This window comes from Cupressus sempervirens, chromosome 4, assembly GCF_028749045.1.
Source record: "Cupressus sempervirens isolate cs-2001-9-10 chromosome 4, ASM2874904v1, whole genome shotgun sequence".
Classification (NCBI taxonomy): Eukaryota; Viridiplantae; Streptophyta; class Pinopsida; order Cupressales; family Cupressaceae; genus Cupressus; species Cupressus sempervirens.
Genome location: NC_143121.1, coordinates 780,999,450 through 781,027,409, shown reverse-complemented (window position 1 = coordinate 781,027,409; position 27,960 = coordinate 780,999,450). Strand labels below are relative to the sequence as shown.

Sequence of the window (27,960 nt, the reverse complement as noted above, 5' to 3'; positions counted from 1 at the left end):
ATTCCCCGACGTCGTCGTGTATTGTTGACCACCATAGTCCTGCCAGAAGTATCTTTCGTGCAATTGTGTCCGGCCCCATGTGTCCTCCTGGTCCTTCATGCGCTTCCTTCAGTACCCGTGGGATTTCTTCCTCCAGGACACAACGCCTCAGGATCTGATCGGGTACCATTTTATACAACAGTCCATTAATCAGCTGAAATGTTCTGCCCCGTATCACCAACTTTCGTCTTTCATTCGGTGGCATGTTACTTGGAAATTGTCCCGTCGACAAGTACTCGCCAATGCTTGTGTACCACTTTGGTAGTGCAATAATCTAAAACAACTGCGCATCAGGAAAGTCATCATTCACACCGTCTCCTGGTTCTCCTATTCTAATACGTGACAGATGATCTGCGCTTACGTGTTTCTTCCCTGGTCGTATGATGATCTTTAAGGTAAACTCCTGCAACAAGAGTAACCATTGGCTGATCCTTCCTTGACTGACAGGTTTGTTGATCATATATAGTAGAGCTTGATGGTCGACATAGAAGACGAACAATGTCGCCAGCAAGTAATGACGAACTTTATGTACTGCGTAGACCATCCCCAAAGCCTCTCGTTCGGTCGTACTATAATTCTATTCGGCTCTTGATAGTAGTCGACTGACGAAGTAGATCGGGTGATCCAGCCCGTGGGTACCTGTTTGCGCCAAGGTTGCTCCAATTGCATAGTTAGAAGCATCGACCTGTACATGGAATTCTTTGCTCCAATCCAGATACGCCAAGATGGGTGTCGTAGCCAATCGTACTTTGAGCCCTTCAAATGCTTCATCTTGATCCTTTTCCCATCGGAATGATTCTCCCTTGCACGTTAACCTGTCTAGCGGATAAGCTACCTTGGCAAAAAATTTAATGAAGTGTCTGTAATAGCCTATATGTCTGAGGAAAGATTTTACCTCCGTTACATTGGTAGACGGCTGCATCTCCAACATCACTCTCACCTTATCCGGATCTGTCTTCCACCCCTCCTTACAAACTATGTGTCCGAGCAACCTTCTTTGGGGAACCATAAACCTGCACTTCTTCGGGTTCAGAGCCAAGCACGCGCATCAGCATCTCTCCATACACTCGCCCAAGGCTGCCAGATGTTTGTCCTCCGCGCTGAACACCAACCAATCATCCAAAAATGCCTTGAAGTTTCCAATAGACATCTTATCAAAGATGTGAGGTATGATCCGTTGGAATGTAGCAGGCGCATTGCACAAACTGAACGGCATCCAATTATAGGCGTACACCCCATCTTCTACGACAAATGTCGTCTTCAGGTTATCTTCTTCCGCGATTGAAATTTGATTGTATCCGGAAAAACCATCCACAAATGAGTAGATCTCGTGTCCCGCTACCTCCTCCAGGATGTTGTCGATGAATGGAATTGGGAACGGATCCTTGATGGTGACTGCATTCAGGCATCTGAAATCGACGCATATCCGGATCTGAGTGGTATCCTTCTTCAGTGAGATCACTATTGGCGACACCCATTCGCTAGTTAGTTTGCACTTTGAAGATAATGCCAGCTTCCAACATCTGGTTGATTTCCTCCATAACCCATGCCGCATAGTTCTTGTTCATCCTGTAGGGCCGCTTCCGTACAGGTACTGTGCCTTCGATCAATGGGATGCGGTGCACACACAATTCTGGGGGTACTCCTTTCAAGTCCTTGTATGTCCACGCAAACTCATCATTGTACTCCAAAAATATCTTGAATGTTGTTGCCTTCAGTACTGGGTCCCAATTATCTCCCACCAGTATGTTTCGTGGTTCGGCTTCATCTCCTAAATTCATGGTTTGCAACGTGGCTTCCTCATATTTGATGGGTTCCCCTTCAGTGAACTTATGTGCGGGTGTCACATCTAGTGGCGCATCTCCTTCCTTCATCTCGGTGAATTTCCTTGAAAATTTATCAACATTGTGTCCTTCATCTATCATCAGTATGTTGCAACTCTGAAACAGTTCATAGTCTTCTATCTGCCAATGGTAAAGACCATTTACTGAATCCAAATCATCATCTCCTTCCAATCGTAGGACTCCCTCCTGATCGGGTTCCATACTCTGCCTCTTCTCCTTCAGAATCCGACGATAGAGCTTCTTCTCCAACCATCTGAGTGTGTAGACCAATGACATACTTTCGGCCTTTGCTTTCAAGTGATAAAGTATTTTTCTTCCAATCATGTTTTGCCTTGGCTTGTATCAGCCACCCCCGACCCAAAATAGCATCGTATCCTTTCCGCTTCAGAGGAATCATGACGAAGTCCAACAGGAATGGTTGTGTTCCAATTGTTACTGGTTGCACTGTGGGTATTCCCAATGGCTTGATTCCATATTGATCGACTGTTAACAACTGGAAGGTAGGTGGCCACAATGTTGGCTGTCCCAACTTTTTCCAAGTATCCTCTGGCAGCACATTGACACCAGACCCTCCGTCCATGATCGTGTCTGTTAACACAATTCCGAGAATGCCGATTTCGACAACCGTCGGATAGCATCCGGATGAAAGAGCTAACAGCATCGGGTCTTCTACACTTGTGCCCCCCTATTTCTCCTTTTCTTGCTCTATTGGTTGCTTAGCAATCGGGACTATATTCGTGAGTGCCGTACGAAGTTGAGGCATAGTGAGCAACAGATCATTTATCCTGACCGGTACCTCGACTTGCAATATTTGTCGTACAATATTTTGTTCTGTGCAATTCCGTACAGAGGTACCAAGCGTGTCCTTCAGGTGTGTTGTTTCTACCTAGGTCGCTCTCTGGATCTCTGCCCATGCATCCTCCAGTCTCTTCTTTTCCTCTGTCGGATCGGGGCATAGCTTCGCCTGCTTCTGAGTGATTGCCAAAACTTCTTCCTCGTCCATCCCGATGGTAATCAAGTTTACTCCAAACTTCGAGCATTTAGCATAGTCATGATCGCCAAGTCCACACCATCGGCATAGCAACTTCGGTGTGTTCGCCGTTGTGCACTCTCGGGCGAAGTGACCCCACAAATTGCATGCGCGGCATTGGACTATCGGTCGGCCATTCGCATCATACTGGATTTGACTCCTCCCGCCATTATTGTTGTTGCCGCTATTGTTGTTGTTGTTGTGTTGACCGCACCGACTATTTCTGTATCCTCCTGACGTGGCACCCTCCGGACACGGACGCTTCCTGTCTCAGGAACACTTGCTGCGGTGTTCTTGTTTTCAGATTGAAAGGGCATTCCTTTACCGAGTGTCCCATAATCTGGTAGATCTCACAATATTGCTCTTTTGGGAAGGATCCCTTCATATGGCCTTCCTTCTTGCACTCCATGCACCATAGTTCATTGCCCTTAGTTTCCTTGTTCATGCTCTTGAATTCCTTCATCATCCGAATCATGTTTTTCTGAAGGGCACGAACCTTCTTGCTACTACCCTCATCATTGTTGCTATCTTCTCCTGAAGAGGCGTCATCATTTGAATCGGATGAACTATTCTTCTTCTTCTTCTTGGTCTTCTACTCACTTTCCAGGTTGATTGCCCGGTTATACACTTCAATGTATGTCGATGGTGGCACAATCTTCATCTTCTTTCGCAGGTTTGGGTGAAGGCCTTCAATGAACCATCTTTTCCGTAACTCGTCAACTAGCTTATTCTCCATCTTATTGATCAAGTCCTTCAATTTCCTCGCGAAGACTCGGAATGTTTCATTCTTCCCTTGCTTAGTATTGAATATCTCCGCTACAATTTCATTATCGTCGTGTAGGAGTTGAAATTTTGTGATGAACTCCTTTTTAATGTTACCCCAACTATTTAACTTTTGTGGATTGGTATCAGTAAACCAATCAATTGCAACACCCCGTAGGGTTGCCAAAAATTGCTTCATCCATTCTTTTGTATCCGTTATGCCATTGGCTCTCCAAATCGTTTCACAGGTTTTACAATGTCAGATGGGATCAGCTGCTCCATCACCATCAAATTTAGGTAACTTCTCCTTTGGTCCTGCCATCCCGACGCTTGGTATCCCAACGCTCACACTTGGTATCCCGATGCTCACAGTTGGTATCCCAACGCTCACACTTGGTATTTCGACAGCTGTGCTGTTTGGTGAAGAAGGGTATCCATTAAGCGAATCTGTTCCTTCTGGAAGTGGATCCCAGACGAAAAGTTCACTCCACGCTCTTGCTCCTTCGGCACTCCAAGCCATGCGAGTCGATTCTCTTCTGTCAGGATTGTCTTCCCTCGACGAACACCAATTCAAAAACTCCTCCCATGCCTCTTCCACCAACTCTACCCGCTGTCGAGTCTCCTTCAACAATGCTTCCGCGATTCTGCCTTCGTCGGCAGCAATCTTCTGGAACCTCCTCTTGCGTTCTGCTTGCTGCGCCAAAATTAGATCTCCATGTGCTGTGTGTATTTCGTCCTTGTCCTTCAGGTTGTTTTTATTCTTGTTCAGCTGATTCAGCATTACTCTTCATTCTCCTGCTTTTCTAGGTCCATCGGGCAACGGCGCCAAATGTTTACCATGCTGGGTAAAGAAACAATGCATACAGATAGCAGATAAGAATAGCAGAACTCCTTATTATATTCGCATACGCCAAGATATTACATTAGGTTCTGATATGATGATTACAATGATCCCGAAAGGGGATATAAATACTATCCGAGGAACCTTCTCAAAGGTATCCGTCGACCACATACAACATGTCAACTACAATAATAGAACCTTCCAGATACATCCCAATACATGTCGGCTTGACAGCATACATCCCGATACCCCGTCGGGAACATCCTGATACACCGTCGGGAACCTCCCAATACCCCGTCGGGAACATCCTGATACACTGTTTCCTAACAACACAATCTTACTGGTTAAATTGCATATATATTATAATGTATATACTTTAAGTATGTCAATCAAAGGAATTAACCTCAGTAGTGCCTAAAAACAGCATGCAAAGTTAAAGCACATTTGAACAAGCTTGTGAACTGGAAAAACAAAAGGGAGAGAAAAATGAAATAACACTTCTGTAAAATCACCCAAGACAAAGCTTGGAACCAGCTTTCCATTTATGGCACTATTTCAAATGTTTTCAGCGGCTTCCCTAGCAATGTGTGGGCTTACTATTATGCTGTTTTTATTGTAGCAACGTTATCTAGCATGGAAATGCTACATCAATCTAGTAGTCCTCATGTTCTGTACTATTAAACACTGTATCTTTTTCTCATTGGCTGCTACATTTGTCAGGTAAATCACAAACATTAGGCCACAAAATCTGCCAAAAGTGGGCTACGATGCCTGCTTGGGTCGATTACTGAATATTATTAGAAAGGTAGTCCATTATGGTCAGTGAGGGTAAACATCACCCTACAGCTAAGGTCAGTGTAATTTGTTTTAACCAAAGAACTTGCTTCCATGAATGAAATGTTAGGCAGGTAATTGAAATCATTAATTTAATGTTTCAAAGTGCTGTTTTTAAAGTGAAGAAAAACATGTACCTAGCTAAGAAGATTGGCTTTAGTAAAATGATAGATCTTTTAAGAGGCATCATCTGTGAAGCACTGAGTTTTTTGAATGCTTGATATTTTTATATAATTAGAATAAATAAAAAATGCTATTGCCTACACATTTAAAGCACTGTTACTACCTTTACTATATGTAACCTTTCAAGTAATTGATTCATGCTTTGTTATAAATTTCCATACCCTATTGAAACATATTTTTCTTTCAAAAGCAAGCATTTAAAATGAAAAACAAAGTTTTAGTGAAAACAACTGCACATGGAAGAAAAAGTCCCATACCTGGAAAACGTTGGGGAAAAAACAGTCTTAATATCACAGCAATAAATGCAATCCATTTTCCAACTTCACCACTGTAACAGGTGAGAACCAAAGATTACATGGTATTGCATTTTTAGACATTTAGGAAGATAAAACAAAGAAAAAAAACCTTTGAAACAAATCCACTCCTCACCGTAAGAAGCTAAAGATTATTGAAGGCAAGTTTAAGAAGATATAGGGCACCAAAAGTGAAGTCAGCATGTTTGTCCTCCAATTTGTCCGGTCCAATATTAACAAGTATCTGCAAATCATATGCATGGAGAATTTTAGTTTTCCAATATATCATTATTCTCATTTTAGCAATATAAATGCCATAACCAATGCAAATTGTAACCATTGTTTTCCAGAAGGCCAATTACTACAGAAATCCGTGATAAACATTTGCTTCATATAAACTGCATAAATTACCTAGGTAGAAAATAATCTAAACTGAGCAATTGTTACAGTAAAATTGTAAAGGCAAATGATAAACAACTTAGTTTTGGATCAAGAGTTGGGAATTATGTATGCTCAAAGTGCTCTACATATTATTTGTTTGTTTTCATTCAGCTAGTGCTATCTTGAAATATTGAGTTCGCTTTTTAAAACATCATCTGATGCTTTTGGACAGTCTCTACTATTTTCTGCAATGCCAAACTGGCAACTATTTTTAATAATGCCACCAATTTGGGTACCCTTCAACTGCAAAACTATAAAAATATTTAAGTCAAGAATGGTTCTCATCCCAAGTTCTATGAACTTTCTTATTATATCTTCTCATTAGGTAAGTGAGCCACAAATTTAGTGTTTAACAGGTCTCTTGTAGAAGACAATAAGGAAATTGTTTTTCATTTATCATATAGTATTCAAATTTTATACTTCCTACATTTGAACTCAAGACCAATCGCAGCAGGTAGTTATCCTAGAGCCCTACTGACCAACCACTTCTGTCTGTCATTTATCTGAGAATAAAATGCAGGTCTTTTTTATTCTGTACCTACAATTTTGTAGAGAGAAAGTAAGATACACTATTATTAATGATAATACACTTTGGCAGTCAAGAACATATGGTGTACATCAAGTTTTCATGGTGCCTGAGATTAATTAGAAAAGCTTCTAGAAAATCTCTGCCATATTATGCATCAAAGTTTCAGTACATACTTGTGATGATGGATTATATGGTGTGATCCAAGACACTGATATCAAGAGAGTGTCGAATGCGAATTAACAAATAAATTTTCATGTTAAGGTGCTGTAACTTCAACACTTTCATGAGCCTTACCATAATGTCCTTTGATTGGGTTTAGTCCAAATTAACACAAATTAGGGATCTTACTATCCATGATCATTACATTCACGCTAACCTTATTGATATTTTAGTTTAAGAAGGGCAGTTTGGATATAATCATGTTTCTCAGACATCAATCCTCTATAGGCTTTCCCTAAGGGTCCACTGTTAAGATTGTAGCTTCAGTCGGATTGAATTGACCTAAAGTTAATTCTTTTATGGTTATTGGGAAATCATCATTTAGACAAATATATCTACTTATATATCATCATATAAGTAGATATATTTGTCTAAATGATGATTTCCCAATAACCATAAAAGAATTAACTTTAGGTCAATTCAATCCGACTGAAGCTATATAAGTAGATATATTTGTCTAAATGATGATTTCCCAATAACCATAAAAGAATTAACTTTAGGTCAATTCAATCCGACTGAAGCTACAATCTTAACACTCCCTCTTAGCTAGGGAGGATTGTTATAGAACACATTATGCTCTCAAGCATATGAAAAGATATCATCTCAATATGATATTCCTAGAATGGCATGTCAACATATATCCATCAACTTAGATGTTATCTTTCAATATAATCCGACGTATGATTCAATATGAATTATCAATCATATGATATTCATCATACTTATATTTTTTTGGTATGTGCACTAACATCAAATCCTTGATGCCTACCAAAAGAATATGTTAACTTAAGACCGATGCAAGTTATTTGATGTCTGGCACTCCGGGACAACAACACATAATTATTTGATTCCATTAATACAAGAATAACAAATATAGTATCAATAATAACATGAATCGATGCTTGATATATGAGAGGAACTATCACAGTATATATATTAATATATACAGCCCGATCAGAGCATGATCATAAAGTATCGAACAGCATGAGACATTAGTATGTGAAGTAAATCAAACATATCTGTATATGTATGTTCCATATACTGATATCAAATCCAACTGAAGCTATTACTTTAACACCCGTTTGGTTGCTGGAATAGGAATAGGAAATTAGGAATATGTTTTCTATTTTCCATTCAGTGCACCAACTGGAATAGGGAATAGGAATACATATTCTCATTTTGCCCCTAAAACGAGCTTATGTCCTTCCAAAAAATAGTTATTGGAATAGCCATTCCTATTCTCAATACGCATTCCTATTCTCAATTCCTATGCCTGGGACCAAACGGGCCCCAAAAGTTAATAGATCCAAGCCCTTAAGCCTTTCTTGGGACAACTTCCACAAGGTGCTGAAGGTCATTGATCCCTGTCCTATTTTGGGAATAATCAATTGGCTGGAGTTTACATAGCCTCTCCCTGAATACATCGACTCCCTCCTCAATATTAAATAATAAATAGCCTTTAGCATGTGTTTCTTATGGTATATTAATTTTTTCTTATTATTTAACGGGAGTTTCTGGTCTATATATACTTGATATGCATTTATATATACTATAATACTTAGATTTATATATACTATATGTAAACACATTGCTCATGCTCTGTCTTTGTGAGGCGTCGCCCCGACCCATCGTAGCATAGTGATACATTACTATTATTTTGATATTCACGACTCGAGATGTCGAGACATTATCTGATGCTTAGAACATACTATATTATTTTATCTTGTGTGATGTTACTTTCAGATATATATTTGATGGTTGTTATTTAATGTTTCATGTATATGTATGTTGATGAAATCAGTAAATGTAGGATTGAGACTTTGATTTAAGAGATTTTAAATGGTTAAGAATTAAGCAGGATGAAGAAACCCTTATTGATGTATGTTTCAATTTATGTGAAATTCTGATACGTATGCATATATGTACATGTGATTTTACAGGACTACTGATGTGTGCAATGAGTGTGTAGATATTTTAGCCGAGAAACCCTACGGAAGAACAGAACTGATCTGTATGTGCTAATTTTGGAAACCTTGTTTGTAATTCAAGTATTGTATTGTGAGATGTATGTATGTATCTTTCTATGTTTAGTGAATGTTAGTGTTCGTAACTATGTTCTTTTAGTGTCGCTTGACACTCGTAAATTGTTTATGTTCTTCAGTGTGCTGATTAGGGTTAGTTGTATAACCTTTGGACCCAAGTTGGTTTAAGTTGGTGTCAGTTTGCTTTTTGGTTCTTATTAAGGTTAGTCATCCCTTAATCCGGATTAGTGCTTAATCTGCAATGTTAGAGTAGTTAGATGGTCCTATTTTATTCCTAGCTTTTGTTTGGCTCTAAACTTATTTCCTAAAGCTTAAAACATGAAATAATTATACCCAAAGGGTATGGGTATGGGTTAGGGGTCTTTTCCAACCCCTAAGCCCCTTTTTTTGACTTTTGAGGTCACTCAAAAAGTCTCATTTTGCCTTTGTGCGAAAATGGACTATGACTATCATGAGTTACCTCACCTTCATTTAGTGTTTAACCCTAGTGTGGGTTGAGTTAGGAGCTTCTAGAGGTGTAGGTGGGTGGGTGAAGTTATTGTTCCCTTTGGTGGTTGAGTTTGAGGCTTATTTAGAGGCCCTTCTTGGACTAGTGGAGGTGGTTACCCAATCTCTACATTTAGAGAGGAGTCTTGGAAGATTGGAGCAAGGAAGGGAAAAGCTCTACTAAAACTTGTTCATTGCCATTACCTCTTTGTGAAGGTAGGAATTCTCATCTCTCTTATACAGATTTTCATGTTTGCTTCATGCTTATGCTACCTTGTTGTTATATGAATGTTTGTATGATTGTGGGTATGTTGGGAAGATTTGAAAACCATGTTATTTTGGATGATTTCCTTTCATGTTTATGTTTGCAATTTTGAGATTTTTCTTGCATAGGTGTTTTGGTATTACTCACCCTTGGATAGGGCAGAAGTGACCAATTTTGGGAAAGGTCTGTTTAGTTGGACTCCAACCAATGTAGAGTCTCTTCTCAGGATAAGAGGGAGAGAGAGTAGGGTGTTATGGGCCCCTACCCGTCAGCACAAACTTCGTATGAGTATGGCATGTTTAAATGGCAGAACGGAAGTTCTTGGTTAATAGCCTCGATTGGGCATCTGATTTGGTGTTGTGCTTGACTTCTCCTGTTGGAAGAATCCACCTTTCCCTAGTGTTGATTCATTGTGAATCATATTGTGAAAACCTTGTATGAATAAGCATGTTTGAATTGTTCTTGGTCATGCTTTTGGTCACCTGATCAAATTCTGTTCCCTACATGGTTCTTGAATGTATTGCAAAAATCGTTATGAATCCCATGATGAGGGTCTTGAAGAAAATTCAATTAAATTGTTGTAATTGGGATTGATATCCTATGTAATTTGTATTTCAAACTTTGTTGTAATGGCAACGAAGCCGAGTTTTCTTCCTGGTTCTTTCCCGGCTGAGCCTTTGAATCAGGTTTGCCAATAAAATTGGTGTTTGAGTATAATTGGTTATTATGTGATTTAATCGTGACTTAAATTTACATTAAAAAAAAAGTGTGGCAAGAGAGCAAAAACTCTCTGGTTTTTGTATGGGGAGCAAATTTAAATTCTCCCCTTGAGACAGAGAATCTAAGAGATTCTCTTAATATCCTTTTTGCTTTTTAAGTATTGTATTTAAAATTAAAAATACTAATTAAATAAACAAAGAAAAATAAAAAGAAGAAATTTTTATTACTAAGCTTAATATCCTAAATATCTAATTCTTACCTATTAAAACTTTATGGGTTTAATGCTCCCCCATATCCTCTTGTTGGACGCAGCTTTTAGAGGGGGTTTGAAAAGACTTACGTTGCAAAATTTAATGCTAAGTCAGCTAAATGTAATGATGATGGGGTGACATCACCCCATCCCCATCATCTCTGTTAGCACGCTCATCTCTTTTATTAAGGGAAGGTTTAAACAAAGATGTTTTATGTTATTTTTTTTATATAGCAACCTTCTATCTCCTCCTTGGGCGTCAACTTGGCCCTCAACCTTGACAAGATAGGAAGGAGGGGGACAAGACCTGTGAAAGGACCCTTGGATCTGACACGCATTCCTAAGAATCTTCCATTACTTTAGCCTTGTCATGATTCCTTGTTGGGGTTTAGCGCTGAAGTTTCCTCTCCTTGTTTTGGGATGGAGATTTCCTCTTTCTCTCAAACCTACGCTTGCTTCTCATAGTCGCCACCTCACCTGACAGGTTGTGTCAGCTCTTGTTTTGCTCGGGCAGCGAGTTCTTATTTCTTGGAAAGCGCTTGGTTGATGCGCAGTATTTCCAATTGGGGGTCGATTTGACTTATGGGATAGAGTAGGAGTTAAGGGTTAGTATAGGTGTTACCATAGGTTAGTATTAGGTTAGTGTAAATGTTAGTTAATGTGTTGTGCAGTTAGATGTTATTGTTTTTAGATAGTTTTAGATTTAAGTTATGTTAGTTTAAGAAAGTTTTTAGTTAAAAATTTTGTTAATTGTTTAAAGTTATTTAGCTTAAATTTAATTAAGTTTAGATTTATGTTAATTTATGACATGTTAGTATTAAATAGTATCTTGTTAATTTGGTTTTAGTAAATTGTTTTATTAAATTAACTTAGTTTAAAGATAGTTAGCATTAGATGTAAATATTAATTGATTTAATTAAAGATGGTTAGTCTCATATATTTTATTTTAGTAGACTAATTAATAATTTGTTTAATTAATGATCTTATACCTAAAGTTATTCGAATAATTTAAAGATATTGTATACAAGTATATAAAATTACCAATGTGATAAAACTTTTAAATTAGAAAGTTGATTGTTAAAATAATTAACCGATTTAATGATGAAAGATAAATTAATGATTAATTCATGCGGGAAGATTATAAACTTAAGATGTAATGTAGAAAACCTACTTAAACTTTATCACAATCTTTTCGAACTTGAGCTTTTTTAATTCTTAATTTAAAAAAAAATATTGTGTGTTTTTGCCTTCGTAGTTTGGGCATGACAGTCTTATACTGCAGACGCCTGATAAAGGGAAATATATTGATTTTTATATATATTCTTCAGTTTACTGAATCACTATACTGTTTTGTGTCCTCAAGATTTCCTTACTAATTTCTCCGTCAATGATTTATATTAGCAGATTTGCAACTGATGTTTGTCAAATAAGGTAGAGGCTCTATTGAGCAAACCAAAATAGGGAATGGAAGGTGTATATTAGTACATATATATATTTCTGATTCATTATTATATATATTTCTGGTTTCACTATTACCTATATATATATATCAGGATCTCTTATCCTATAATATCATTCTGTTATTAAACTCATAGATATGTTACAGCACAATTTTCTGTCACACTATTTTTTCAGTATTGTCGATGATTTACTTGTTTTTCTCATCTCTTCCCTGAAGAGTGTTCGTAATAAATAATTCTTCTCAGTTCCTCATTCTTATCATCCAAAATCCAAGTATCTGAAATAAAGTATAATCTATTTGATGAGTATCCAATATATTATGTAATCTAATCTTTTCCATATTTCCAATGAAATGGATTTTATCCCCCTTCTATACCTTCAATGCTGAAAGGTTGCACTCTTTAAACATTTAAGGGATATGTCTCTTTTGTACTCATATATTCACAATAGAATGGTTTATCACTTCTTTTTCTATTATATTCATTTCTCTATTGTATTTCCAAATTAATTTCAGTTATTGATTATACTAATGTTGATCGTCTTGATGGATAACCTTATAACTAAATATTATAATTTATTTTTATTAACTTATTTATTTATATTTTATCATTATTATTTATTTGATAAATTTTCTTTTTTATTATTATTTCTTATTTCGCAAAAGGGGACATCACAGTCCTACCCTCCCCAAAATTACTTGTCCTCAGGCAAATACATGTTTCCTCATTATTTGATAATAACAGTTGGTAATTTAAAGTTTCTCTCATTTTCTAGACAGATCTTTTGCTATGACTATAAGTCGTAGTGTGACTTTGATAGTAATCAGTATATTCATATCTTGTGTCCACTCTAGGTATTCCAAACTAATTATAATAGAATCATATCCATTTTAAAATATGAAATGAATATATGCAAACATGAAGTGTACACAAAGCTACACACTAGAACATGGAGACACGAAGTATACACATGATGCAGGAAGATAGGAAGCATACACATTGATGCAGGAAGACAGGAAGCATACACAAAGCATAATACACACATTGTTAGGTTCCCATTTATTGACTAAAGTGATTCATTAATTTGTTTGTATTTACCCTGCAGGATGGCAGGATCATAGCTCCAATACCATTTGTAATGTCCCTTGATTGGATTTAGTCCAAATTAACACAGATTAGGGATCTTACTATCCATGATCATTACATTCATGCTAACCTATTATTAGTTTAGTTTAAGGACATTTTGGATATAATCAGGTTTTCTTAGACACCAATCCTCAATAGGCTATCCTTCAAAGTTTATAGATCCAACCCCTTCAGCCTTTATTGAGACAATGCCCACAAGACGCTCAGGGTCATTAATCCACACCCTATTTTGGGAATAATTAATTGGCTGGAGTTTACACTAGACTCTCGCTGAAAGCATCATTGACTCCCTTCTCGGATACTAAATAATAAATAGCCTTTAGAATGTGTATCTTATGGTATATTAATTACATTTTTTCTTATTTATTTAATTATAGTTTCAGGTCTGTATATACCTGATATGGATTTATATATACTTATAAATATATATTTACAAACACATGGCTCCCGCTCTGTCCTATACTGCAGATCCCTGATAAAGCAAAATGTATTTATTTTTATATATATTCTTTAGTTTACTGAATCCCTATATTGTTTTCTGTCCTCAAAACTTTCTTACTAATTTATCTGTTCATGATTTGTCTTAAAAAATTTGCAACTAGTGTTTGTCAAATAGGTAGAGGCTCTATCAAGCAGATCAAAATTCGGAATGGAAGGTGTGTGTGTGTGTGTGCGTGTGTGTGTGTGATATTAACTCGTACACACAACTTGCTATCACACAATTCTTTCAGTATGATGGATGATTCATTTCCTTTTCTCATCTCTTCCTTGAAGAGTATTCATAATAAATAATTATTCCTGATTCCTCCTTATTATCCAAAATCCCTAACTATCTGAAATAAAATAATCTACTTGATCAGTATCTAACATATTATGTAATCTAATCTTTTCCATATTTCCCAACAGAATGGACTTGATTCCCCTTCTATACCTTCAATGCTGACAGATTGCACTCTTTAAACATTTTTTGGGATATGTCTCTTTTGAACTCATCTATTAATAATAGAATGGTTTGTCTCTTCTTTGTCAATATCGTTGCTCTATAGTCTAATGTATTTCCATATTAATTTCATTTATTAATTATACTCATGTTGATCGTATTAGCATCCTGATAGATAACAACCTTGTAACTAAATAATATAATTAATTATTATTAATTTATTTATTTATATTTATCATTGTTTTTTTATTTTATTTTTATTTTTTACTATTATTTCTTATTTCGGAAAGGGTATATCACCCTGTGCCACATATTGACCACTTTATTGTTCATTCCACTCTTTTATTCAAAGATGTGACTACATTGTTACCAAAAAGTTGTCCGCCTAATGTGTTCACCCCACCACAACACTCTTTGCAAAGCTTCTAGGGGCTTATATTTAGCCTGAACGATGACTTTCCATCCAAGTATAGGGTGTCCCAAGGGTTAGACAATCTATAATATCAAGTACAACTGCTTGTAACATGTTCAACAAATCAATACTAATCTTGAAAATACTTTTAAAAAGAAAGAAAGGGCTCTACCTTGTTGCACCTAAATAACCCTACTGTAAAAGCTAAGTACCTTGGTGAAATTTGGAAAGCAACCGCAGACGCCGCAAACTCTAGAGGATTCCTATTTTGAAGCACCTAAGGTTGCTGCCTAGACTTTCTCCAATAAAGCTCTGCTTCTCTTTTTGAGAGTGAATTCATCATGCTGTAATTTATGAAAAAAATGATATATAAAATTCCTAAGATAGTAGATCCAATGAAGCTAAGTACCACATTAAACATTTTTTACCAGGCTATTCTTTAAACCTCTTAACCTTTGTTAAATCTTGTCTTCCATGACAAATCCTAGACCAAAAAAGTGAGAGTATTTGTTTGGCAAGTCCTCACCTCTTAGAGTTTAATAATAACTTATGATTTACAAAATCAGTGCTACTTTCTATTGAAGGAGGTAGAGCATACAAAACTCCAGATTACACCATAGTTACAGACAATAATAAAATAGCATATCATGCTTTAGGATGATATTTCTTGACAATGCATTGGTTTTATTAAAAACTATCAAGCTTTTCCAATTCCCAACAACTACCCTACTCAAATTCATGTTGAAATAACTCCCAACTATCAAATTATTTTGCTAGCCGATTATCTAAATTATTACCTTTTACTTATATATTATAAACTGATGATGTAATACATCCCCTTATTACACAATCTGAACAAAGAGATAACCGCTACATACTGCGCAAAGGAGTCCATATGGGAATCCAAGGAACTGGGACATACAACTCGAAAATGCAACAACTCACCAATAGCATACTGGAAACAAATATATTGGTGGATTTCCTGATTACCTAAACCACTCTGTGTTATCCACAATACAATAATCCAGCAACAAATCAAATGTACTCAACAATGCACATCAATACTCCCACAAATTACTAGTTACTCCACATATAGGTATACATAAACTATTAACAAAGAAGAATACGAAAAATAGGAAAAATTTGGTTGAAATTCAAAAAAAAATTATGTTCTCCAAAAGATACTTGTTTTCCTTTTTTGTGTATTTTTAAGAGAAAATTCCTTTCTTTATGCCATCACTTTATTACCAAAAATTATTTTCTTTCAAACAATGGATGCATTATGTGAATCAATCCTTTAGTCAGTTTTGAACCAAACCATTTCCCAGGATATCTCTGTAATCTACAGGCTTGTTGCCTAATTTACTCAATACATTTTTACCGGAAAATGACCAAAAAAAAAATTTTATTTAAATGTTATTTGATCCTTATTTGCTATGTTCTAATGCTAAAACAATGTTTAACTTCTACTAATTTAGTGACAAATTAGATATCTTAGGGGTAATAAATAAACAAAATCGTCAATTTAGACCACGGAATTGATTCAGCATAGAAAAGCAGTAACTATGGTGTATTATGACCAAGTGTTGGTGTCCTCGAGATTTAAGCTAGTCAAAGCTATACTAATTGAGTTAGGTGGAAGTGGTCAATACACTAGGTAATGATGTGTCAATGAGGGGCCTCCCTCTATTTATTAGGTGATATGGAATAGACATCCTTATGGTGATAAACATGCTCCCCGTGATATTATTAAAGTCTTGCCTCAAATGACAAGAACTAGCGGTAATGAGAAAAGGTAATATCCTCTTGTCCAAAATGGCTTGCTAACAAGGTTGCCTCAAGAGTACTTGGAGACTCCAGAGACTAGTACTAGTAATGGAACAGCTATTTTTAAAATAGGAGTGAGGGTGCTTGGAGATACCCATATCGGTTTATAAGTTTTAGTAATTTTTATAAAGTCTGAAAAAAGGTGTATAGTGTAAGACTAAATATGAATATAGACAAAGTGTATAAAGAAATTGAAGGCCAAAGCCTAAACCAAGAAGTTGAAACTTTCAACACGACAAATCCTTTTTCTATTCTATGTGATTATATTGATAAGAATGTGAAAATAAATTATATAAATGTGATTATATAGATGAGAATGTGATTATAGATTATATATGAGAATGTGAAATACACATACAAGAATGAAGAAAGAAAATGTAAACATAGGAAAATTCCCAACTCTCGATGATCTAATAGAATTCACCCTCATTATATATACTGCAAATTCTAAATAAATGAATTAAAAGAACAACAACAAGAATAAAGAAATATGAAAATATTTGGAGTTTGCATCGAATGTAAAATAGCTAAATAGAAAATACTTCTGGTTTTGTTAGCTCCCATTGACTCTTGCCTTGTGTCGGCTCCTATTTTCCCTATTTGTGGTGTGTTTATTTTCACCTTCCTGATGCATTTCACTTTCAACTTTTAGGGATTTTTGTTTTATTTGTATGGGAGTCAACACCTTTCACGTGGAAGATAGCAAGTCTTCGAAACACCACGATTGAAAGGCTCCTACGACTGGAGACATCTCAAGCAAAGTCTCCAGTACTTGAAATGTGGTTCATCTTTGAGATGCATCCCTAGGGGTTGGAGACAAGTCTCTGTGCAACTACGCTCTCTAACCTAAATTCTCCACTTTGTCTACATAAGGACAATAGAAACCTTCTAGACAACTAGCAATAATTCTATCTAACAATCTACTTTTGTAGTTATCTAGCTTAATATTCAGTTCCCTAATCTCCAATCTTAACTTAATTTGACACATCAAACTGTATTCTTTTCTAAAGCTTAATCTAAAAAATGATTAGAAACAATCTTGCAATTTACTTACCATGCAAAGTCATTCCTACATACCTTATTTCTACAGTGACCAATTTATGGTGCCTTATTTTGTATAGATATATCCCTTCCATGAAAAAGCTCACAAGCACGCATGTATATAATGATATTAAATTAAGCAACATATCTTTGAGATGCGTCCCTAGGGGTCAAAGACGAGTCTTTATGCAACTATGCTCTCTGACCTAAATTCTTTGCTTTGTCTACAAAAGGACAATTCAAAACTTCTACACAACTAGCAATAGTTCTATTTAACAATCTACTTTTGTACTTATCTAGCTTACTATTCAAATCCATAATCTCCTATCTTAACATAATTTGACACAACAAACTGTATTATTTTCTGAAGCTTAATCCAAAAAACAATTAGAAACAATCTTGCAATTTACTTACCATGCAAAGTCATTCCTACATGCCTTATTTCTACAAGGACCAATTTATGGTGCCTTGTTTTGTACAAATATATCCATTCCATGAAAAAACTCATAAACACGCATGCATATTGTCATATTAAATTAAGCAATTCATATTTTAGAAAAATACTCTTCATGCAAACATGACAATCAACATGCAAACAAAACTACTCTAACTCGAGAATCTAGTCAAAATCATGCACACCTCAAACTAGAGGTAAAAAATGTTAGAATCTCATAATCACCCTCAAAGGTATCGTCTTCATTGTCACAAATGAGGACATCTCTCTATTTCCAATAACAAATCTAGGTTAAATTGCACAAACAGAGAATGGATGACACAAAATCTTCATGTGAATTTGTCATGATATTGATATTCAGATTTCACAAGGGGTCAATGAACCAACTTTTCAACAAGATTTGTTAAGTCAATCACAACCACTATATCCTTTTAATTTGAATGCATCAAAAAGGGCCCATAAAGTCAATAGCAATCTCATTTCTTTCATCCTTGATCAAAAATCAGTTAGGTGGTTTGGATCTATTTTGTACAACTGCATTAGGGATCACATCCTAAGTGTTCAACTTTAGTTCACACACACAAGTGTTGCCAAAGATGACAATGACTATTGAAGGGAACCCTCACTATCCAAGTCTAAGGTTGTAACCAAAGTCATGGGAGCTGACTATTGAAGATAACATATGGCTATTGTAGCAAGCATGATGTTGCTGAAGTGAGTCCTAAGCTACTGAAGTGCATGATTATCAATTAAGTGCACATTTTGGTCCTTGAGAATTGACTTGGAAGACTTTGTGTCATTGGATTTGGGCAATAACAAGCAGCAAAACACCAAATGTTGTTGGTAGTTGTTCAATTATTTTTTCCCACTGTTTTCAAAGCAAGGATGTTGTATGTACGCAAGGTAGGCATAAAATTGTGTTGTTACCTTTGCTAGAGTTGTTGAGGTAAAAACTAGCGTTGGGAAATCTTGTAGGGACAACTGGATGGTGGAATAGTGGCAAGTCTAATTGTTGCTATTTAAGTGTTGTCTCATCTTCCATCATTGTAAGGAGGTAGATTAGTGGCAAATACATGAACACTCGTCACCTAGAAAGGCAACAATCCATATCAAAGACCATTGACCCTTTTTGCAAGTTCAAAGAAGCATAAAGAGGGTTCAACTAACCTTATGTAGGAATTTTCTTTAGTTCCATTCTCATGTGATTCATTAGTTAGTTAGTTCAACAAGAATCAATGCAAAGGAATTATTTTGCTACAAGGCTACTTCATATGTTGGCCATGGGAAACCATACTAAGATGACAAATAGCTAATAAGGGAGGTGAACCATGACATTACAAAATTACATGCACGATGTTGGTTCATGCATCAATAGATTGACTTGTGTAAATTAGTACATACAGACTATGTAAGAGCCTATTTCATGTAGATTGATGGAGCAAAGTTGTTACATGCTAGTTGGCAGAGACTACTAAGCTTGGAAATTGTAATGTCCATACTTAACTTTAATACAACTGGTTTTTACAAAAATTTAAATATATATTATCAGACCTTAATAAAGACTAATAATTTTAATGCAAGTACTTTGACGCATGGATATTTTTAGAGATCGAATTGTGCCTTTCCCTTTTAACAAAGCAATATATTTGTAATAACACATCAATAATTATACTACATCAATCAATTAACCAACTTTGTCAAAAGATATGGATCAATGGACACTAAATCTAGGGTTAAAATTATGCTAAACCATAAAACTTAGATTTCCCTCTTTGATTCCTACAATAATCCTAACACAAAGTATGCAATCAATTATGTAATGGCAAGACCAATCATAACTCTATATATCAACAAATTTATATGACCCAACTTGCAAATATGGATTTACATGCATTGACATCTATTTTACATAGTTAACAAAGGTATAGGTCCATTCTTACAATGGAAAAAATAAGAAACACATTACAAGCATTGCTTGAACAACTTTCATGAACTAAGGAGGCTCTTGTCTATGTTTACAGCTTTCAATAATTTTAATCTAGTTCACTCCTATGGATAAGAACTACCACGGGCACGTCTAGATCTAGTGTAACCACTTATGCTACATAACTCCAAGTGTTGCTTCATCTTGATTTCATCGATGCCAACAACCATTAAATCTCAATCATGGCCTCTAGGTGAGAATTGCCTCTTGGGCCAACAGAGCTTTTGTTCTCAACCACTCACAACCTAGTAAGTTTTCATCCTTTGGTCGTTATAGATTCAAGAGGCTTTACCTCAAATCTATTCATCTAGTCATGAGAGCTCAAGATAGTCAAATTAGGTTTGGTGGGTGTGTCTAAAAGTTCCTTTTTCCTTCACAAATTTCCTACCCAAATACCAACCACAAAGAGGCCAAAACCAACATGAAGACTTTTAAGTACCTACACAAATGGCAGTACTGAGAATCATGTGGTTGTGGTTAAGTCATCAAATGGGGTTGTCACACTTACTAAATTTAGTAAGTGGTATGTAATTGGGACTCTATAACTCGGTTGTTATATGCAACTTGAATGTTTGAAGATATATTTTGAACATCATTGTAACTGTGAAAATTCCAAAGATATAACATTAAAAGATATTTGCCTGTGGTTTTTTGCAGGTATAATTTTACCAAGTTTTTCCATAAAAAATATTGTGTTGTGTATTTACTCAACACTGCAATTTTCTATACTTGTTAATTTCATAAAACCCATCAACTAGCATTATTTCTCCTTTGAATTGAACCCAAAAGTTACAATTTTTGAAAGAATTTAACTTAAACATATTATAATGGCAAGAAGAACCAAGGCCACAAACCCTAGCTATTACAAAAACAATGGTTAGGGTGATAAACACAACTCCAACAACAGGAAATACACATAGGGTCCACAATCAGTAATTAAATAGTGTCAACAGAAAAACAACAAGAATTAAAATTACGATACATTTACAGGACAAGCTGTAGGTGTGATGAACAGTTGAAACAGATGGGAGTTTCAATTATGGGGCTCAAGGATAATGAGGCACTCATAACTACATGGTAGTTAGATGAGGAGAAGTCCGACTCTAATGAGACAAGAGATGCTATCAGTAATGTTGTCTAACAAGAAAGAGGACAGAGGTGGAAAAGGACATTAAGTGTGAAAAACACAATGAAGTCCAACATTCCAAAAGACACTAAGAACAACAACAAAACCCAAATGCATAAAGACTGGCAACCTATAATGATACCAAAAGGAGTGGGGAGCACATAGGCTATATGCATCTAAGGTAAAGCATGTCTTGTCTACAAGGTAGAGCTATGGAAAAAAAATTCCTTTTGGACATTGCAGATTCTGTGAGTGATTGAATGCTGAGGCAGTGGACCTGATGCAACAGCAATTTTCTGAACTATGGATAGCAATCGCTATGTGAGAAGTTTGTCCTCCACTCCATATAATTGCAAAAGAAGATACAAGCAAATATCATCTTCAGTTTGGAATGCAGATGTGATGGAGCTCAGAACAAGATTTTTCTCAAACCCACAAGGAAAAATATATGCATCATGTAAAAATGAAAATTAATGGCATGAGAATCTGAGATGCATTGCTTACTATTGCAAGAGGTTTCTGCCCCGCTGAGGGATTCTCCCAAGTATATTTGTGTTGCATATGTTTTGTGTATCATGCAAATTATTTTCCACATTAATGATGTTTCTAATTTATCCTTCAAAGTATATGCTATAGGCAGCCATTGCAAGTGGTTGAACACATGTAGAGAAAGTTTGACACACCTCATCCTAAATCCATATGTAGCATAGCTGCCCCTAGTTTATGATCAATCCATGATGAAAAATTACTATGCCATTGTAAACCTGCCAAATAAATATGATAGTTCCAAATGGCAGAAATATAAGTTGACATTCATAAGGAATTTCATGGAAAACTTGACCACAAAATTTCTAGTGCATTCTGCAGACAACTGTGGATAAGTTCCAATATGTAGTAATATAAATTAAATTCTAAGAAACAAGCTTACATGTCATTGTAATTTATCATACCATTCAGACACACTTTACAACTCATATTGCCTGTTAAAGATCTTTTTTTTTATTGGTATATATATCCTAACTCCTGACAGCAACCGATTGGCTCTAGATTGCATCCTCTGCTAGCAACTTCTCTCTGGGTTGTGCTGTTTGACAACAGCTCAAGGCTCTGGCTCACAACTTTGATAGAAGCTCTCTCTCCTTCATTTTAATATCTCAATCAAACAAATTTACGTCTCAATGTACTTTATCGTACCATTCAGACACACTTTACAGTTCATATTGTCTGTTACAGATCTGTTTTTTAATTGGCATATATCCTGACTCCTGACAGAAACCATTCGGTTCTAGATTGCATCCTCTACTACCAACTCCTCTCTGGATTGTGCTGTTTGGCAACAGCTCTAGTCTCCGGCTCACAACTTTGACAGAAGCTCTCTCTCCGTCATTTTAATATCTCAAACCTAGAGGTTGTGCTTTTTATGATCTCGGCATCAAAAAGATGATTTCATGCTTGTAGGTTCCAGTAATTCATTACAAAATGCAAATGTGCACTAGTCATAAAAAAGGGCACCTGCTGGACATCAGACTAAGAATTCTTGATAGTGTGGAACATTTTATCTTTCCATTATAAATTAACTCTCCTGCTCGGGAATATTTGGTACTAGCTTTGCCCATGTGAGCGAAGCAACTCATAATCTACCGAAATTCGATAATGACACCAGTTCTGGATGTGTTGGGCACTTCGGCTGTATTAAAAAAGTTGTGCCAAAATGGTAAACCTAAAAAAGGCTAGGTTGAAGTTCCAGGTAAATTTTACAGGAATCGAAATCCATCCTAGATTTTACCATCTAACCTTGGGGTCCCATGGGGGGCTTGGGCTCTATATTTAAGGAGCTGGAGGTCCCATGATTATTTTTTTCCTATTAACTAAGAGCCCCTACTTTTTAGTTGAGCGGATGCAAAAGGGGGGGGGGGGCTGGAAACAGCCCCTACTGTTTAGGGAAGAATTATGCCACTTGGCAAGAGCTTACCCTTCATTTCCCTCCAAATTGAAACCATGCTGCCAAAAATTCTAAAAACAACAATTTATATTTTTAATATTTCCTTCAATTTAGAAGCTAATTTTTTTAAGCAGATTTATGTGTAATGCCCATGGGACCGCTCCCCTTTAAATGTTCTTAAAAAAGCTCAGCGGCACCCGCTCTATTTTTAAGCAAGCAGGTGCCCATGGGACCCCAGCCTAACTTCTCAGCTTAAGGGTGTTCTAAGATTCAAGGTGCATTTCCCCTGTTCAGTTGTCCGTGGATTGAATGTTACAATTGACACATTTAAAGAAGCAGAAACATCAAAATCTACACACACATTGCAACATCTCCACGATGCAAACAACCACAATTAAACCCAAATTCTTTTGATGCCTCTTGCTTTCAGCATTTCCCTTTGTAGAAATGCAAAACTAATTTTACAAACAGTCAACAAAACTCGGGAATTATTTCCTACACAGAATGGGTGATCTGACACTACATATTACATGATTTAAGTTCACATTGATCAAAATCATCAAAAACGGAAAATCATAGTCAAAAAGGAGATGTCTCTACTTACATGGCAGATATAGTTGCCAGCCATTGTAGCAAGCTTGTAAGAAGGCCTGCACCAAGTAGGCCGACAGTGTGCGATCCAAGCCTTTTCACAGCATGCCCAATTTCCTTGAAATCGGACTTGATCTCGTCTGTGTTTACATCATCTGTTTTCATTGCCAAAAACCCAAATTTCCCCATGGCTCCGTTGATCCTTGACACCCTGACTGATTATAACGAAAACCAAGTTTATAATTTTTCCTGATGGTAGAATACAAGAAGGGTTTCCACTATTGATAAAACCCGCTGCAGTTACCAGCGCATCAGTAGGATATTTCCAGATGGGAACTAGTTGTCGTCTATGAAATGTTTAGTCAAGAATTCACAGCTCACATAATACGTGGCAGCATTTTAATGAAGCGGGAACTCCAGGCTGTGTTATTGATGCAATAGGTTTTCTAAAATATCCATTTGCCTCGTCATATGCTGTGAAATGGATAACGACGAGTTAGTAATCTGTCGGTGACCGTTATAATGCTGGACGGTGGACCCTTTGATGGACAACCACGAGATTTAAGGCATGTGACAGAAGCACGTAACGCGGAATTGTTCATTTGGTAAGTTGGGTTCGTAAAGAACATGTTCTCACAGTTAAAGACGAGACAAAGTATTTAACACAGTACAGGATTGTGTAATGACAGTCTACCCTGGCAGAATAACTTGGAACTTAGTACAAAGTTAGTTGCACTGAAATTCCCGCTAATTTGGGAGGTGTTGAGATGCGACATAATTAACTTATTGCCGGTATTTAAGTGGCTATACCAGAAGAAACAGCAGCAGATAGTACAGCGGATCAGTGGTAGTACAAGGTCTACATACAAATTTGAGGGGTTCAGCATTCTGATTGAGGGGTCCACAAGACACGGGATCAGTGCAAGGGCAGATTTAAGGGTTTGGTCGGTAGTCTTAGCAACCGGTGGGATCATCCAGTACTAAAGGCTTTGATATTGGCGGGCTTCCAGAAGATGATTTTGCTTGATATGGTGTCCCTCTCTTTCAGTGGGCTCCAGCTCAGTTCCATTTGAAGACAACAATATGTGCCTCCAATAGGCGGACAGGCAGATCCCAAGTACGCCTTTTCCTTTTCTCTTGCATATGATTTTGCACCTGTTCAGGCTCCCTTTGTTTCTTCTCTTGGCATTGGTAAGTTTACAACAGTAAAACACCATTAAAAACATATAAACAAGGCACCAGTGGGAATGATATGGTCCTCATGGACGGAACAAACGGAGAAATCACAGATACATCTGCAGATAGGATACTTGTAAAAGTATCATTGATTGATCAACCTAAGATAAGAGAGGAACAGTCAGAACTTGATGGGTCCACCTTACATAACACAGGATCTGATAGTAACAGGGTGGCAGAGAATCAGATAGTCAGGGCACCCGTAACAGCAGAACAGCAAACTAGTTTGAAAGAAGCTACGAAACACGACATCTCTGGCAATAGTGGCTTGGTCCTGACATACGGAGATAGTTTAATGCACAACAGCATCATCAAGTGGAATCAAGGGAGCTTCCTCATTATTCCAGAACCCTCAGCCGGACACACGAGTTCATTCAATTTTGGAGGGACAAATGGTAATTTATCCACAAACACTTTGAGTTTATCACAAGCCAGCGGACCACTCACAGGAGGCAACTACATCTATGTGAATGCCAAACAATATAAAAGAATAATTAGGCGGAGAAAGATACGAAAGTTTAAAAATGCAAAAAGAGGGAAGTTAGCAGCTTTACTTCCGAAACCGATTCCACAAACCCCAGACGGCACAAGGGAGGGAGAACAAAGTCTGAGGCCAACTGAAATCTCTAAAACAATTGAGCAGTTTGATAATATCAGAGATATTAACGGTAAAGGGAAGTCAGATAATTCTCAGGTGATAGACACAGTGGAGGATGGGCTACCGAATAATTACAGCCCCACAAGGACACCTATGACGTGGTATCCAGACATTTTTGTGAATGATTTAGTAGCTATGAAGGAAAGGGTGTGGGCACTTGAGGAGAGGAACCAAATAGAAAGTATCACAATGAAAAGAGTTACTGAAGATAACTGGAAACTGGCAGCGGAGGTCAAGTCACTTAGAGAACAAATTCAAAAATTGCAATTTAATATGGAAAAAGGAGAGTATGAATTAATATTGTTAAAGAAAGAAGTAGGGGAAAAGAGGACAGCAGCAAGTACTATGGGAGAAGGAGAGGCTACAGAAGCAGACAAAAACTCGCAAATGAAAAATATACAAGATGCCATGGCCAATATGGAAATAAAAGAGAATCAACTCAGAGAACAGATTGAAGAAGTTAGATCTTGAGCCAACATAGTAAAGGGGCCAGCAAACACTCCTATTGACAACATAGAAAAACAAGTTCGGAGACAGATTAGAGAGGAAAAAGAAAGAAATGAGAAAGCAACAAATATCGTTGTCAAAGGGCTACGAGACTATGGAGAACAGGAGAAAATAACGGATTTAGTTAAAGACTTCTTTAAAGACCAATTAGACTGGCATGGAACAACCATACAAGCTCAAAGAATCGGAAAATGGATTAGAGGAGGCAAAGATAGACATGTTAGAGTGACAATGAAGAATATAGGAGATAAAAATAACATTTTCAGCAAGAGGAAGTTTCTTAGAGGCACACACATATATCTTGATGATGACCTCACCGTAACTCAGCAAGAAGAAAGGAGGAAGGAATGGGAAAAAGTGAAAACAGCAAGAGGAAAAGGCAAGTGGGCGTGGCTACAAGATGGCAAAGCCCAAATCAACGACAAAATCACACGCAATAAATAGGAACTCGGGCCCACCCAGGAACATTTAACTATAGTTAGCTGGAACTGTAGAGGTTATCCTTGGAGAAGAGGACCTGGGTTAGGGCCGATAGCTAAAGATAATGACATCATTATGCTTACCGAGACTCATGAACATGATGGATGTAGAGTTCCAGATTTTGAAGGGTATAAGAAGGTATCACTGTGGAATGAAAAGATAGATAATGGTAAGGGGCATGGAGGCATCACCGTTCTAATAAAAGAAACTTGGAGCAGATTTGTAAACTTAGAGAAAGAAGATGTAAACAAGCAGTATATTTGGATAAAAATAACAGAGAATCAGATTTCTACAAGGGTGGCTATATGTTACTTCGCTCCAAAAGGCTCAAAAATATATAAAAAACATAGATTGGATCGAGAAGATCCGTTCGTTGCGCTAAAAAAAGACATAACAACCTTTAGCTCTTTAGGGGAAATAATGTTAATAGGGGATTTCAATGCTAGAACAGCAAACAACCAAACTCTCAATCTTAAGGAGAGTTACAATGAAAGCAAAGATCCAGTTTGGCTCAAAGAAGAAGGGACACAAAAATGGGAAAGATCTTCACAGGATAGCATGGGAAAGATTAATCATTTTGGTGCTGAATTACTAGGCTTATGCTGCCTATACAACATGGTTATATGCAATGGTATGGAAAAGTGGTCTAAATCAGGAGGCATCACATGCAAAAGACACAATGGACAAAGTGTTGTTGATTATGTTATATGCTCGCAAGACTATGTCGCAAAGATAATTAACTTTGAGATAGAAGATTGCCCCATGGAGTTAAAATCTGATCATAACCCCATCTTGATAAGGGTGACTACTCACTTTAAAGATCAACATATTGTTCCAAAACTTTTACAGAAGAGGAAGATGATTCCGACTGGCAAAGTTTTAATGACACAAGAAAACCATGATACTTTTCAAGACTCTCTTTTGCGGCTGTCTAGGGTTCTGGGAAACCATCTAGAGTCTGAAAAACAACATTTCATGGACAAGGATAATCTTGTTCTTACTATCATTAAAGCATTGGAGGAGTGTAAAAGATCTAGGGCCACAAAAGAAGTCAAGAACACTTTTCCGGCCAATCCTTGGTTTGATGAGGAGTGCAAAATGGCAAAAAGGAATTGGAAAAAGAACATGAACAAAGAAAGTAGAAAAGAGTATAATCAACTGATTAAAAAGAACAAAGAAGAGTATGTGAACAAGAGAAGAATAGAGTTGATTAATCTTGGTAAAAACAACCCCAGAAAATTTTAGAAAGAGCTTCAGCAGAGAAAAACTCAGATAGTGAATAACATAACAGGAACCAAATGGTTGGAATATGCCAAGACTCTCTACGAATGTGATCTAAGAGAGCATAGTACCATGGAAACAGAGACTACAGGGGAGT

General features: G+C 36.7%; 1 protein-coding gene across 1 annotated transcript in view; it reads right to left on the bottom strand.

Annotated features, from left to right (window-relative positions):
- The window catches only part of COR413-PM2 (cold-regulated 413-plasma membrane 2), a 43,120-nt gene extending 19,162 nt beyond the window's left edge, over window positions 1–23,958 (bottom strand). The window contains exons 1-3 of the mRNA XM_089826864.1: window positions 23,715–23,958; window positions 5,963–6,070; window positions 5,791–5,861 (exon numbers count right to left, since the gene is read on the bottom strand). Coding sequence (XP_089682990.1) covers window positions 5,791–5,861; window positions 5,963–6,070; window positions 23,715–23,890 — 355 coding nt within the window. The 5' untranslated portion in view covers window positions 23,891–23,958. The remainder of the gene's footprint in view (window positions 1–5,790; window positions 5,862–5,962; window positions 6,071–23,714) is intronic.
- Between the last annotated feature and the right edge of the window lie 4,002 nt (window positions 23,959–27,960).